This window comes from Cetorhinus maximus, chromosome 3, assembly GCF_964194155.1.
Source record: "Cetorhinus maximus chromosome 3, sCetMax3.hap1.1, whole genome shotgun sequence".
Classification (NCBI taxonomy): domain Eukaryota; kingdom Metazoa; phylum Chordata; class Chondrichthyes; order Lamniformes; family Cetorhinidae; genus Cetorhinus; species Cetorhinus maximus.
The window spans coordinates 130,344,984-130,359,255 of record NC_135881.1 but is presented as its reverse complement, the minus strand read 5'-3'; the positions used below and the strand labels follow the sequence as shown (position 1 = coordinate 130,359,255).

General features: G+C 43.6%; 1 protein-coding gene across 11 annotated transcripts in view; it reads left to right on the top strand.

The window, feature by feature from the left end:
- Positions 1 to 4,355, top strand: part of osbpl3b (oxysterol binding protein-like 3b) — a 240,609-nt gene extending 236,254 nt beyond the window's left edge. For all 11 annotated transcript variants that reach the window (XM_078538974.1, XM_078538973.1, XM_078538963.1 and 8 more), the window contains one exon: positions 18 to 4,355. In XM_078538974.1, the coding sequence (XP_078395100.1) occupies positions 18 to 123 (106 nt within the window). In that variant the 3' untranslated portion in view covers positions 124 to 4,355. The remainder of the gene's footprint in view (positions 1 to 17) is intronic.
- Positions 4,356 to 14,272: the final 9,917 nt, after the last annotated feature.

The following is a 14,272-nucleotide window of genomic DNA, read 5'->3' as shown; positions in this document are numbered from 1 at the left end:
CGATCTTTTATTTACAGACAATCTCGTGAAGGTGGAAAGGAATTGTGGGTGAGCACAGGAACCTACTGGGAACTTCGGAAAAATCCAGGTTTTGACAAGCTTGATAATCCAATGCTTTGGTGACATTGCAACACTCTATTTCATTCTTTGCTCCATGACTCATCATTTATTTATTACTATCACCTCTGGACCATCCGTAATCTTCATATATAATTGGTTATTTCTCTATTTATTCTAAATTTGTAAAGGTATTAAAACATGTACAGACTAGGTTGATGCCTTAACAAAACCGCGGATTCTAAAACCCATAAAATAATACTTAAGCACTGCAGGGTTTGGTTATTTACAAGAAAGTTAGCACAAACAGTAGTTGTATAATATATGCAAATATATAATGTATTTATTGCTTGCAAAGAGTCTCTAAATAAACTTGTATCAAGATGATGATATATGCCTTTGAAACCCTTTAACTATGGCACGTAGAATGCTTCCAATATTGAATTTATTCAAAGCTCAGTACAGAATCTTTGATTATGGCATGTATTTGAGATACATTAATAGTTGGGTGTATCTGTTTAAGTATGTATCTGCTTTGAGAGTAGCACTCTTAAGATTCTTCAAATAAAACCTTTATACAGTGAAATTTGTCATGAAGACGATGAACACCCTGCTAGATTCAGACCAAATGTTAACTTCAGCATAAAACTGCATTTGCAACAAACTTTTTCTGTCCTGCTGTCTGTTTGTTTCCCTCCCCTATCCAATTGCCACCTTTTACTAGGAAATTGTACATGGGCTCTTGGAAGAATGCAGGCCAGCCAAAAAGAAGCAAGGTAGAGAGGTTTTACTCTTACCTAGTAACTGCAGATAGGTTCAAAGTTTGCAACAATGTTTACTTTAACCTTGGGAAGCATGATCTTGCTCTGACAGAATCTTTGTGAGTGGAGATACTTCTTTAAAAAAAAAAGTACTTTATTATGATTTACTGAATGCACACTCAGTTTAAGAAATATCTACACTCACCGAACGCAGAGGTGAAAATACCACTATAAAATACAGGCTCAAATTGTTGTAGTTTTTCACTTATTTTTGTTGATTCTTCCGCCTCATCACAATCACTAGCCTTTAATATTGTTGGTGTACATGTGATCCTGCGTCACTTGTCTGTTAGCACATGAAGTAGGTCCTGGGAAGTTGTTGACAGGTTTCACCGTACTAAAAATGTTCAGGATTTTTTTGTACACACTCTACCTCTTTCAATAAAGCAAATAATGTTATCCTATCCGGCTCTTTATGCTGCTTGTGAACCCTTTTTGCCTTAAGGTAAAACACTCCTGGAAGAAAATGTGGCCTTTTTGATGACAGGACAGGTCCTCCGACCACAAAATTGTCAGAAGTGGAAAGAATTGTCAGAAGTGTTTCTATCTGTCTAGATTTATTCTCTCTCTAGCTGTGAGCTGAGCTGCAATTAGCCATCAACAGGATGGCACCAATGGTAATGGCATGATTTGTTGGCAGGATATGTACTTTAACTGGGGCTAATTTATTATCCCAGGCTTCACTGCTCCTGCTTTAGCTTCTCTTTCCCACTTCCCAAAAACAGAACTATAATATGATAACTTTGTGTAGACTGCCATCTAGTGGCACATATACAAGCTGACAAAACATCACCAGCTGAGATTCTTGGACAATAAGTGTAAAATAGAACAATAATTCTATGGGAGGTATGCTACATTTAAGTCACAAACTACAATAATTAGATTTAAAGAAATTGGGTGCAGATTTTTGTTTTGAAGGTGTTTAGTTGAGTATTTTGTCCCTTCTGTTCATTGCAGTTAAAGATGACGGTGCTGTTAAAGTGCAACACTTTTTCAAAACGATAGAGCTTTACAGCATGATGATTGAGCTGAAATGTGCACTGAAGCTGATAGTTTGTGTATTGGTGCAAACAGCTTTATACATGAGCATGATTCTTGTTCACAAGAATCCAGTAACACTGCTTTTCTCCATTTATATAGAGTTTAATCACCTATTAGATATCAAAAAAAAATTTCTTACAGACAAATATTATTTCACTGAGATGTATCGCACAGTGACCTTGATAAAACAATAATTTGGCAATTTTTGCTATTCTCTATTTGCCTTTTAAAGGCTCGTTGTAAAACTACTCTTCATTACAGGAGAATTTGGAAATATTAGTGTATGTGGCTGTGGTTAAATGTCAGGTAGTTGGTTTTGAAGTGTTCTGATGAAACCCATTTGTTGTCATAGTTACCCTGTAATCGTCTATAACAAATAATCACCTGAGATGACAAAGAAGAAAATTGTCAGCATTCAGTAAGGGGATCACTCACCCTTGTCACTCCAGTACATTAACTCTGTTTAAATAGATGAATTACGTAAATGGGAGTAATACTTAAAAAAAAAAAGGTCTGGTGTCATTTTTACAGTAAACATTAATTGTCAGTTTTAAAGGCTGAAATCAATGCATGATATGAATTATGATGGCCACCTGAAGGCAGGAATATCTCTGAAACATGGTATTTTTTATGGTTTTAAATTGTTTCTTGCACTGTACACTATTCCCCAAATCTGAAGATTAATGACTTGTTCCCAGCCTTGTGCTAGTGATGCTCTGTTATTGAACACCACTAGTTCGCTTCTCTGCCTTTTGTTTTGTCCATCTTCCCCAAGAAACTCTGCCTTGCACTCCCCTACTGATATCAGGTACATGCAAATTAGAGAATAGGGGTAGACTTTTTTTTAGGTATTCAGTACTGATATAGGATGAAAATGTTTTTTGTTTTAAATTTAATTTCATCCAGCAAAGAACATGTTCAGTTCTGTCTCAGCAAAGTAGAGTTGAATGGTTGCATTGGCATTCTCCTTTCAGAAAGTTGAAAATTTATTAGATAACAGTTTAATTTGCAGGCTTTGAGTATGTGTCATTTTACAGAGGGAGGATATTGGCAGATCACTGCCATACTACGTTTTGCTACAAAGCATTTTGTTTTTTTTTGTTCACACTTATTTAGTCATCACTCTTGTTGCTAAGTAGTGTCCACCAGGCATTTGAATTTTCTTGGAAACTAAACAACACGTATGCTGTGGTCTTAAAGTATTGAGCTCCATATCTTCTGAATTCAGATTGTATGCATACTTAGATTAGAAATAATTCACTGATGCATGCTGTCATTTTCAGAACCTCTGAATCTCTTTATTACCTTGTACGGAATTCCATTATCATTTTAGGGAACACTAGTAATCAGTAGACTATTTTTATATGACTGAGAAACACTACATGTGAGAGGCAGTAACAAGTTCATTATGAAGCTATCCCTCATAAAGTAACAATAATATATCTCCTATCCATTAAGTAGTTTAATAGCATCTATTTATTTTTTGTTAATCGGGTTAATTAACGTGAATGAGGATGCTTTCTATATTTCACAGCCATGTGAGCCAGCTGTGCATTGCTCTGCAGATGTATGGCCAACATATTTTAAAACCTCATAGCAGGTGTTTCGGTTAAATTGGATTGTCACTAGCCCAGAGATCAGATAACTTTTTAACTGACTAGGATCATAAGTTAATTTAGAAATGTGCATTCAAAATAAACTCATCATTTTGATGAACACAACAGTTTTTCATGTACTGTTCAATATGGATCAAAACACTTTCTGGAGCTAACTGACACTTATGAAGTTATTTTATATTTTGTGGTTGTTATAAGTCAAAGTTGGTCAAAATAAATGATCTCATCTGAGGGATTTTCAATATGGCAAAGAATTGCTGAGAAAATTGTCAAACCCAAAAATTCTGTCAATGTTCTGCGCTTAGCCAGAGAAGAATTTAATCTGGAGCTGAAAGCCATTGCATTTTATTATTTCTATGGTGTTCTTGGTTTTAATCTTATAGTTTGTTTCAAGGAATTCATGGTTCTAATTTGTAATGTTTATAATAATGCCATACATCTGTGTTAGGTGATCTCAAAATTGTATTACAGAATTTAACCCCTGAAGCATAGCAAAGGCTTAGGACAGTACTGAATGCATTTAAACCCCCCCATTTTAAATTCTGGAAACCATCAGCGTAAGAAGATCAATCCATTGTTGACCTTAAGTAGGATTTTACACATTTTTACACTTTGTGTGTCAACATTTACTATTCAGATATTATAAGCACCATGTTTAAACACGTTTGTAACTTGAAGCTTGTAGGGGGAGGGAGAAAAACTGATTGTATTTGTATGTTTAACCAATTCATTGTGTTTTTGCAAAGGGAAGACTGCTACAACTCACTGTATACTCTGTATCTAAGATTTTAAAAAATAAACTGGTTTGACTGATATATAATCTAATGTGTTCTGTGTGAATGAGACTTTTTATATGTCCTGCTGTTTAATGGGGTGTAACTTATTAAATTGGCACAGATATTCATAAAATCACAAAGTTTACGGCACAGAAAGAGGCCACTTGGCCCATCGTTTCTGTGCTGGCTGAAAAATGAGCCACCCAGCCTAATTCCACTTCCCAGCCTTTGGTCCGTAGCCTTCCAATATAGGCCCAACCTGCTCAAACTATCCTCATGAGACAACCCCCTTCATCCCAGTAATCCACCTCATGAACCTTCTCTGAACTTCCAATTGAAGTAAACCCCTCCTTAAGTAAAGAGAACAAAATGGGACACCATATTCTAGTTGTGGCCTCAGCTGTACAGTTGTAGCAAGGCTTCCCTACTTTTATACTCCATCCCAACATCCCATTTGCGGCCTTAATTACTTGCTGTATTTACATGCTGACTTTTTGTGTTGCAAAAAGTTTAAATTAGGGATGAGCAGAAGGATTTGTAGAACACAGAAGCATGAGCAATATGTTAAAAACAAGCAAAAGCAACTGAAAAATTAAGAAAAACCAACAGAAACTAAAGATTAAACACATTAAAAATTATATTTATATAGTAAACAAAGTATGGAAAAAATTTTCCTCCATTTTAATGGGAATCTGGGGACAGAGAAATAGCATTGCAGAAGAGGAGCTAGAAATTAAGATAACAGGACTTATATGGTTACGAAGAGGTCTGTTCTTAAACCGTGTTCCAGACAACTTGTTTTCAGGTTTGAGATCAGCACTAAGATTAATAAAGTTTTAACTGTTTTGTAAACTTGCCAGATTCTTAACAGGTCCCTGAAGATTGGAAAGGAGCTAACATAACTTGTTTAAAAATGTTAACTGGAATCGAAAAGTCTAATTTTAACCCTTAGCAAATAGCTCACTGGTGTAAACAGCAATCCCATGCGAGAGTATTCATAAGAGACCTGGCAGGCTTCACCTGCTGGCACATGTTTGAATACTGGCTGTTTTGGCCAGGAGGCTGCAGCTGGTCAGCAGGAGTGGTTAATGAAGATCAGAGGCTGCCTATCAGCACCAAGAGAAGCTGCAGCAGGTAACGTCCAGGTTGTTGCTGGGGGCAGATCCCTAACTTTCTTTGTGAGCCCCAGAGGAGTACTAAAGTCACCTTGGGAGCTTCACAACAGATTTACCTAGCAAGGCAGAGTGGCCATGGCAAGCACCGCACTCAAGAGGGTTAAAATGCTATCAGGCCTAATGGATACCAAGATGCAGTAATGGACAAAAGTTTTGCCTTCCAGTTGACCTCAGCCAATGGGAACACGCCACTTGATTTTGAGCACAGTTACACCTGATTTTCTCACTATTCATATCATGGCTGTAAAACCAGGCACTGAGTGCACAAATTGCTAATATACACATTGGAAATACTCAGTCCACAAATTATCCCTTTTAAGTGTATTGCTCTTGTAAAATTATGTTGCTGAATTTTTTCCTGGATTACATTAGGTTGATCTAGGTATTATAAGCTTATGCATTCACAGGAGTCTAAATTTTCCAAGTCTGTGCCAGTACTATATTATTGGAAAATCACAGGCGTGCAGTCTCCAATTTTCCATCCAGGCAATAATGGTTAGGGGCATTTTCCATCCAGCAGTAATGGTTGGGGCGAATTGGCTTGCCACAGATGCGGATTCAGAAAATTTTCGTCCTCAAGTGAGCTTCTTATCCTCCTCCTCAGCACAAAGGCGAAGTATATAAAAATTATCAACTTTGTTCCTACTTCTGCCACTGAGGTTATCATGAATGCTTTGTCAACTCCAGACTCGATCAATCCTTTGCTCACTGTCCAGTCTCCAGACCTCCACCCTCTATAAATTTCAATTCATCCAAAACTCATGTCCTATCCTGCACCAGCTTCCCACCTGTCTGTCACCCCCATCTGAACTGACCTAAATTGGCTCACAGCCCTCCATTGCTTAAAATTTTAAATTTTTATCAAGGTGTTTAAAATTTCTGTTTGGTCTCAATGTTCTAAGTTTCTCCAGCCTTACAATGCCCCCGCCCCCACAGCCCCTGAAATCTCTCTTCCTCGGTGTCTAGTCATGCTTTCAGTTTACTAGGCCTCATCCCAAAACTACTACTCTTAGAGGCTGCTTAATCCACCTGTTTGACCAAGCTGTTGGCTACCCTTCCCAACATCTCTCTCTGGCCCAGTTTTTCCTTATGCATTTGTGATGCACTTTGTGTTGGTTTCTATATTAAAGGTGCTTATTAATACAAATTGTTAAAAGATGGAAGTTTGCTGAATGCACAAAACTAGGTGGGAATATGAGTTGTGAGGAGCATGCAAAGAATCTTCAAGGGGATTTAAACAGGCTAAGTGAGTGGGCAAGAACATAGTATGGAAATAATGTGGAAAAATGTGAAGTAAGAAAATCAGAAACACAGCGTATTTCTTAAATGGTGAGAGATTGGGAAGGGTTGATGTCCAGAGGGACCTGGCTGTCCTTATTCATAAGTCACTGAAAGCTAACATGCAGGTGCAGCAAGCAATTAGGAAGGCAAATGGTAATTGGCCTTTATTGCAAGAGGACTTGTGTACAGGAGTAAAAATGTCTTGCTGTAATTGTTTAGAGGCTTGGTGAGACCACACCTGGAGTACTGAATACAGTTTTGGCCTCCTTACTTAAGGAAGGATATAGTTGCCATAGAGGGAGTGCAACGAAGGTTCACCAGGTTGATTCCTGGGAAGGCAGGATTGTCCTATGAGGAGAGATTGAGGAGAATGGGCCTGTATTCTTTAGAGTTTATAAGAATGAGAGGTGACCTAATGGAAACATACAGGGCCCAACAGGGTAGATGCAGGAAGGATGTTTCCCCTAGTTGGGAGGTTTAGAACCATGGGGCATAGTCTCAGAATAAGGGGTAGGCCATTTAGAACTGAGATGAGGAGGAATTTCTTCACTGAGGTTGAATTTGGAATTTTCTACCCCAGAGAACACTGGATTCTCAATCATTGACTATGTTCAAGACAACAGAGATCAATAGATTTCTAGATATTAAAGATATCTTGGGTTAGTGCAAGAAAATGGAGTTGAGGTGGAAGATCAGCCATAATCTAGTTGAATGGCAGAGCAGGCTCGAGAGGCCTAATGGCTTATTCCTGCTATTTCCTATGTTCCTGTGGGAGGGATAGTCAGGTCGGGTTGAGGGGGGTTTTCTGCGAGATAGACCAGCCTGGTCGGGATAGTCAGGTGCTGGGGTATGGTCAGGTCTAATTGGGAGTTGGTCAGGGGCTAGTGTGGTCAGAAGGGGTGGTTGGGTTGGGGGGGTAGTCATGGGGTCAGAGGTAGTCGGTGGAGGGTGGGGTGATCACTAGGTAGTTGGGAGATCAGGGGAAGGGAGCTGTTGGGGAGTCGGTGTGTGATTGAGGCGTCAGTTCTGTAGTTACCCAGGAGTTGGACTAGATTTTAATCTGCCTAACATTTCCTGGGTAACTATCCAGGCAAATACATCAGAGCTGTCCTAAGTCTCTGATTATTGCTCAGAGAGTCCTGGGGAGCATGGGAATTGCCCATCGTAAGTTCAAAATTCCAGGGCAATTCCTATGGAGGTCGGTGCATTGGGACTTCGGCAGGGTCCTGACAGAATCTTGGGTTGTACATCCGGTCTCCAATGATCTGGAGACCGGAAGATCTGGGCCTTTATTTACCACGTTTCTTGTGTTTACATACGTTAATTAGATAAGAAGAGGAAGAAATTGCAGAAATATTGGTGAAGATAAGGGCAGTACGAATAACTAGAGTGCTGTTTCTCAGAGTCAACACAGACTTGATTGGCCAAATGGTTTCCTGTGTTGTAATAAATCTCTGATGGATAGAATCAGATAATAGTAAAAACGAATTGTGCTTGATTAAACTGATTGAGCTTTTTGAAGTAACAAGGTTTATGGAGGTGGTGGTGTCGTTGTATACATTAGCAAATACCTTTTTACAGACTAAGTACCGTATAACAGACTTATTCGGAAAATTGAAGCACATGGAAGCAAAAGGATGGTTGGAATTTGGGTAGGTAATTGGCTTAGGGATAGGAGGCAAAGAGTACTGATGATCAGCTGCTTTTTTGACTGGACTGCAGTTCTCCCTGGCACTGGAGTGGGGCCATTGCTTTCCTTGATTTTATATATGAATGACATGGGCATAAAGTATAATTTAGAAGTTTTTGAATGGCACAAAACTTGGCAAAGTAGTAAATAGTGAAGAGGGTAGTAGCAGACTTCAGGAGGGGACGGACAGACTGGCGAAATGGGCAGACAAATGCATATAATTTAGTGCAGCTAAGTGTAAAGTGATTATGGCAGGAAGAACCTGGCAAAGCTAGTTTTAAAAAAAACACTCCTTTGAAGGGGGAGGATGCATAATCACATATTTGAAGATAGTAAGGCAAGCTGATGAGGTGGTTAAGAAAATATATGGGAATTTTAGCTTTACAACTAGCAATTAATTGAAACAAAGCAAGGAAGCTATGCTGCTAAACCTTTCTAAATACTTGGTGTGACAGACAGGGGAGAGAGGCAAACTGAGCTCCTTTATTTTTTTTTGCCATCTGTCCATAAGCAGAGGTGTTTTAATTTTTGAAATAGATTGTGGCATGTTTCCCCAAACCCTCTATGAAGTCAATTTTAAAGTGACTCGCAACAAACTTTCTTTAGGGTTAAATCAGAAATATTGTTTATTCATACATTCAAACCCGGGGGATGGTTGGTGCAACTATATACAAGCACATAAACGCACAAGAAGGGGCTAGAGAAAAAAAGAGTTTTACAACTAGGAATAATTTAGAACCAAAGATAGGAATATTAATTCACGTGACTGTTGAGATTCCAGAAAGTCAGAGTCCAGTGAGGGTTCCTTCATGTAGGAGTTAAAGTTCAGGCAGGTTCAGCTAGCTGAAAGCAGCAGTTGCCGAATTCCTTCAAAGTTGGTGATAACACCGCGAGAAGAGGTTGGTACACAGAGACTTGGTTCGCTCGACAGGCGATGGCAGGAATCTTACAGCGAACCAGGCTTTAAGGAGGTTTAGACTTGAGGCAGGCTTTGTTGTCAGACTGAAGTTCGGCTTTGATGATGACAGGCTGTATGTTAACAGCAGACTGCCCTGAGAGCCCAGGAATGTAACATCAAAACTTTCCAAAAGCCAGAGGAGCTTAGGTCATGTGTTGCCCATTGACGAGTCTGCTTACCTGAAACTATCAGTTTCTATGGGTGGAATTTTCAACTTTGTGGTGGGGGCAGGAACTGGGAGTGTTTCCTGCCACGGAGGCCGGTGGGAATTCGTGCCGTATCGTTAATTACGCAGTCAGGGGTTTCCTAATGATTTTTTTTGGCAGGGCAGGCTGGATGGCATGCAGCCTGCCATCATTTCCAGGCACCAAATTTAAAAGGTGCCCAGACATCTCACTTACCTGCCATTGAAATAGGAAATGGCCCACCAATCACACAGATCTCCAGCCCCTAGATTCAGTGACGCTTGCTTGGAAGTCCTTCTCAATGCAGTTGGGGGTGGGGGGGGTGGGATGGGAGCTGTCCTCTACCCAGAAGATAGAAGGGGAATGCCAAGCCGTCAAACCAACCCTGTATAGGAGCAAGTCTGCAGGGAGGTCAGTGCCCAGGGCCTGCACCAGACGACTGACTTGCAATGCAAACGGATTAATGACCTCATTTGCTCTGCCATGGTAAGTGAACCCTCTACTGCTCACTCTCATCTCATTGAATGGTAGAGGGGACATGGGTCTCAGTGGGAAGGGTAGCATCCACTAAAACAGCTACTGTCTCGTAACCCCACTGCAATCTATCTAGCCTGCAGATGGAGAGACCACAGAGTGTCTGACCCTTCCCCACACACAGTCTCAGGAGGGGGGGGGGGGGGAGGTGCAGGGTGCAGTGGGAAGGGAGTTAGGCCTTTGAGGGCACCAGCAAGCACCACTAATGACATGCCTCTGAGCCTTAGCCTTCTATCTGCCTGGGCTCACCACACTGGAGGGCGCTGCCCCGAAACCTTGTGGGCAACCTGCAGTGCATCAATCACATGGCACACAATCCAGTGGGGTATTCGTAAGAGTGGAAGCATGAGAAAGATACCTGAAACCCAATAGCGCTCAACCCTGTCTTCTCTCTTTGCGCAAGAGAAGTTGAGGCACAACAGAAGAGAAAGGGAGAAGATGGGACTGGGCCGGCTTGACCTCATCCCCGAGAACCCCACCAATTTTGGGGACCGAGCAGCTGAGCCTGTGCAGATGGAGAGGCCAGTGAGCGGCCTCTATCCAGTAAGAGTCCATGCATAATGTAGTTACATAAGGGTCATGCATTCCTCTATGTTGGAGGTAGCTCATGCAGTCACTCGCTCTCTCCTCTCTCTCTCACAGGTGCCAGCAGGAAGAGGGCAGGGGTAGAAGAGGAGACCCTGTCCAGCAGTTCATCCGCTCCACGGAGGACCCAGGACACTGGGAGGAGGAAGAAGGTGCATCTGTAGCGGAATCACAGCAATAACCTGCACCCTCCACCAGCGCAGAGAGACACACCTTGGTGGGTACTAGATGTAATTCAGGCAGAGTCTCACATTCTGGTGGGCACTGAATGGATACATGTCTCCAGCAGGTGGACGCAGGGTCAGCCAAGCTCACCACCACTCGGAGGGCTGCTGGGGAAGAGGCATCTGCAACGTTCAAGTTTGATGACAAGCCTCTGGGATGGGCCCTGCATGAGATGCTTGGGAAGCTGCAAGAGGTGGGGGAACATCAAGTAGAGATGTTGGAGGCCCACAACAGAATGGCACACGAGGTGGAGGAGACTGTCTGCTTGCTGGCTGATGAAGTGGTGCCGACATGTGCACGAATCAAGGTCTCCAGGGGGAGGGTGGCAGATGCCATGGAGAACCTGGTCCAGCAGAACATCCAATTTCTGCCAGAGATGCACACAGACCTGCAGTCCATCACTGTAGCCAAGAGTGAGCTTTTGCAGAGGCTACGCAAGAGGGGGACAGGCACCTTTCGCACAGACCCATGGCCACTCTGTTGAGAGCCTCCGACACCTCTGCCTGAAGTTATCCTGCTTCTTGCAGCTTCCCGAGCATCTCCCTCCATGTGCCCCTTCCCCTCAAGGAGTCAGGCAGGGCCCTCGGGGACTCAAACGGAAGAGGCTGTTGCAGACCCTTGGGACCTCAAATTAGGAATTTCTTGAGGGTGTCCAGCCCTTCTGAATCCCCCCCTCCCTGTCACCCATTCACCTTCCCCCTCTGTGACTGTCCCACAGCAAGACAGCCAAAGTAAGCCGTAGCCCTCCAGACCTTGGGTCTCCAGAAGATGGCCACCGAGGTCATCCAAGATAACAGGGCAACCTGGTCAGCAGGCTGCCTTCACTCCACTGTGGATGTGGGGGGAGCACCTAGAAGAAGTGGTAGGGAACCCAAGATTAATAAGTTTTGATTTCACATGTGGTTGCACGGACGCACCATTGCTAATCTTATGACATGTTTGTAAATATAGTCCACTTGCACTTTAATGAGGTCTGATGTGCTTTATTTCTGATGTAATCCTTAAGCCTGTGCATGCCAACAACCCCCCTCTCCCCCCGCCCCCCCCTCCCGCCAATCATCTTCCGATGGACACCCCAGCCTGGGTCTATGGACCCCGGAATCCTGCATGTTCAGGGAGGCAAAGGTATTTGCCACGTGCAAGAAGTCTCCCATACGCTGAGCCTTTGCCCTTCACACACTCATCTGTTCCAATGCCCTAGCATTGTAAGTACTACATGCTGGGGTTCCCCTTCAGTTGTTAGTTGAGCTGACCAGTAGCTCCACCCACCCCCGATGACCCAACTCCCATGCAGCATCTCGAGATCTGCACCACGAGGATCTGCATAGTTTTGAGCAGCCATGGTTGTTCTTACCTTCCAGGTGCAGATACATCTTCCCCTCCCACTGTGACCCACACCCTCCCTCCCCCTCCATAACCAGTGACCCCTAGGTGTAACATTTGACCTTCCCAGGTTACCCTTCAACCCTCCCCTATCACCCGTCGAAGTCCCCTACCTTCCCGAGGAGCCCACCCTTGTTGCAGTAGATCTGCCCAACCCCTGCTTATTCTGCTAACCCCCAGAATCCGCTTCTCCTTCCGTATCCCCTCCAACAACCCTCAGCGCCCCTTCACCTGACATTGCAGGACCCTCACCCTCCCACCCTACCAGCTCCCACTGCCCCCTATAACCCTCACCATCCCTTCCTATCACCGATCTCCTGAGTTTGGCCCCCATCGACATATCAATTGACACCACAGGCCCCTCCATCTGAACTCCTTTCCCCTCTTCCCCACCATGAACATTCAATCCCGCACCTACCCTGCCCATTCACCCCTCCCACTACCATCCCCCACCCCATGACAATGTTAGAAATGCAGGTCCCTTTAAGAGTAAACCAGGACAGGCTTCAGAGTGAATTGAGAGCAGGTAAAGCTCATTGAAACCTGTACGTAAGAGCTGGGTTTTTCCCCAGTAGGTGGGTTTTCGCTTCTGGACAGGGAAAGGATCCAGAAGGAAAGAATGGAAATGGCATTTGTACTGAACTATAGTTTAACAATAAAACAGTTGTGAATCGCAGAATATCTTCTGCTGCCTGATTTGATAGATGGATATCCATCTATTAAACACCCCCATTTCACACAGGCACAGCCACCCCCCCAACCTCCCCCGCCCGCGCCCCCCCCCCCCCCCCCCCCCACCCAACAGCCAGCACTCCACGGCCCTTCCCGTCCTCCTGCTCCGTACCACCTCACCCATTACATGAACTTTGCAGCATCTCTCTTTCCCCTAACATCCCAACCTTCCCTGTCTCCACCTGCCTCCTCTTCATTGCTCTCCTCCTACCTAATCCCACCCTCCCCCCTCAGCACAGACCATTGCTGCCCAACAGTACCTCCTTCACCTCCTTCAGCTGTCTACTTACAGCTTGAAGATCCCCTTCCTGGGAGAAGCTGCTGTTTGAAGATCTGTCTCCTGGAACCTGTTGCACTGAGATGATCCACGTGCTTGATGCTCCACCCACCCGCTGCTACATGTGGTGTTCCAGAGTCCGCAGTTACCTCCATTCTGATCTCCGCAGGCTGCCCCAGGCCTTCTTCAGGTAAGTCCTGACATGTAGACATGTTGGTCCAGATGTGTTCTAGACCGGCGTGAAATCCCGCTGGCGGTATGGATGATCAGGAAGAGGATAAAATTGGGATGCGGCCTTCATCTACATCCATTAATGGGATGCAAAACGGTTTCACGCTAGCCTCTGACAGGAATGGCGACCCGCCATGACAGGTGGGAGTGCAGGTTCCCGGCATCATTTTACACTGGTGGGAAACCAATTTTTCATCTCACACATCATTGCTCCCCCCCACCCCACCTGCCATAAAACCTGCTGTGGGGTGACTGAAAAATTCCACCCTATGTCTCTGGTCAAAATCCATTGTTCACCTTCAGAGATGGATGGTGACTGTTTGCAACTCTGCAGGGATAATGAGTTGCAATTGCTCTCTCTTTGTTCTAAGTCCAGGCTGGGGAGACAAACCATCTGCTGCTCCCTTGTTTCGTTGATTGTAATGGATCCACACACTGTGAGGTGTGAGATTCCACAGGGATGAGGGTTGAGCTTTGTCCTGTAATTACTGTTGGACGTTTCCAGAACTTTAGCCAACTTGCAAATCATGTGACCTCTAGCAGCCATGTTTGTGGTCCAGCAAAGCCCATTTTTAAAAAAGCAGAAGGTGAGGTTTGATTTAAACTGTTTATGATCTCTTTCATGTCTTATGGGCATGACACTTGATTAGACCTCAAAGGGAGTATTGTGCACAATTCTGGGCACCACATATCAGGACGGATGTC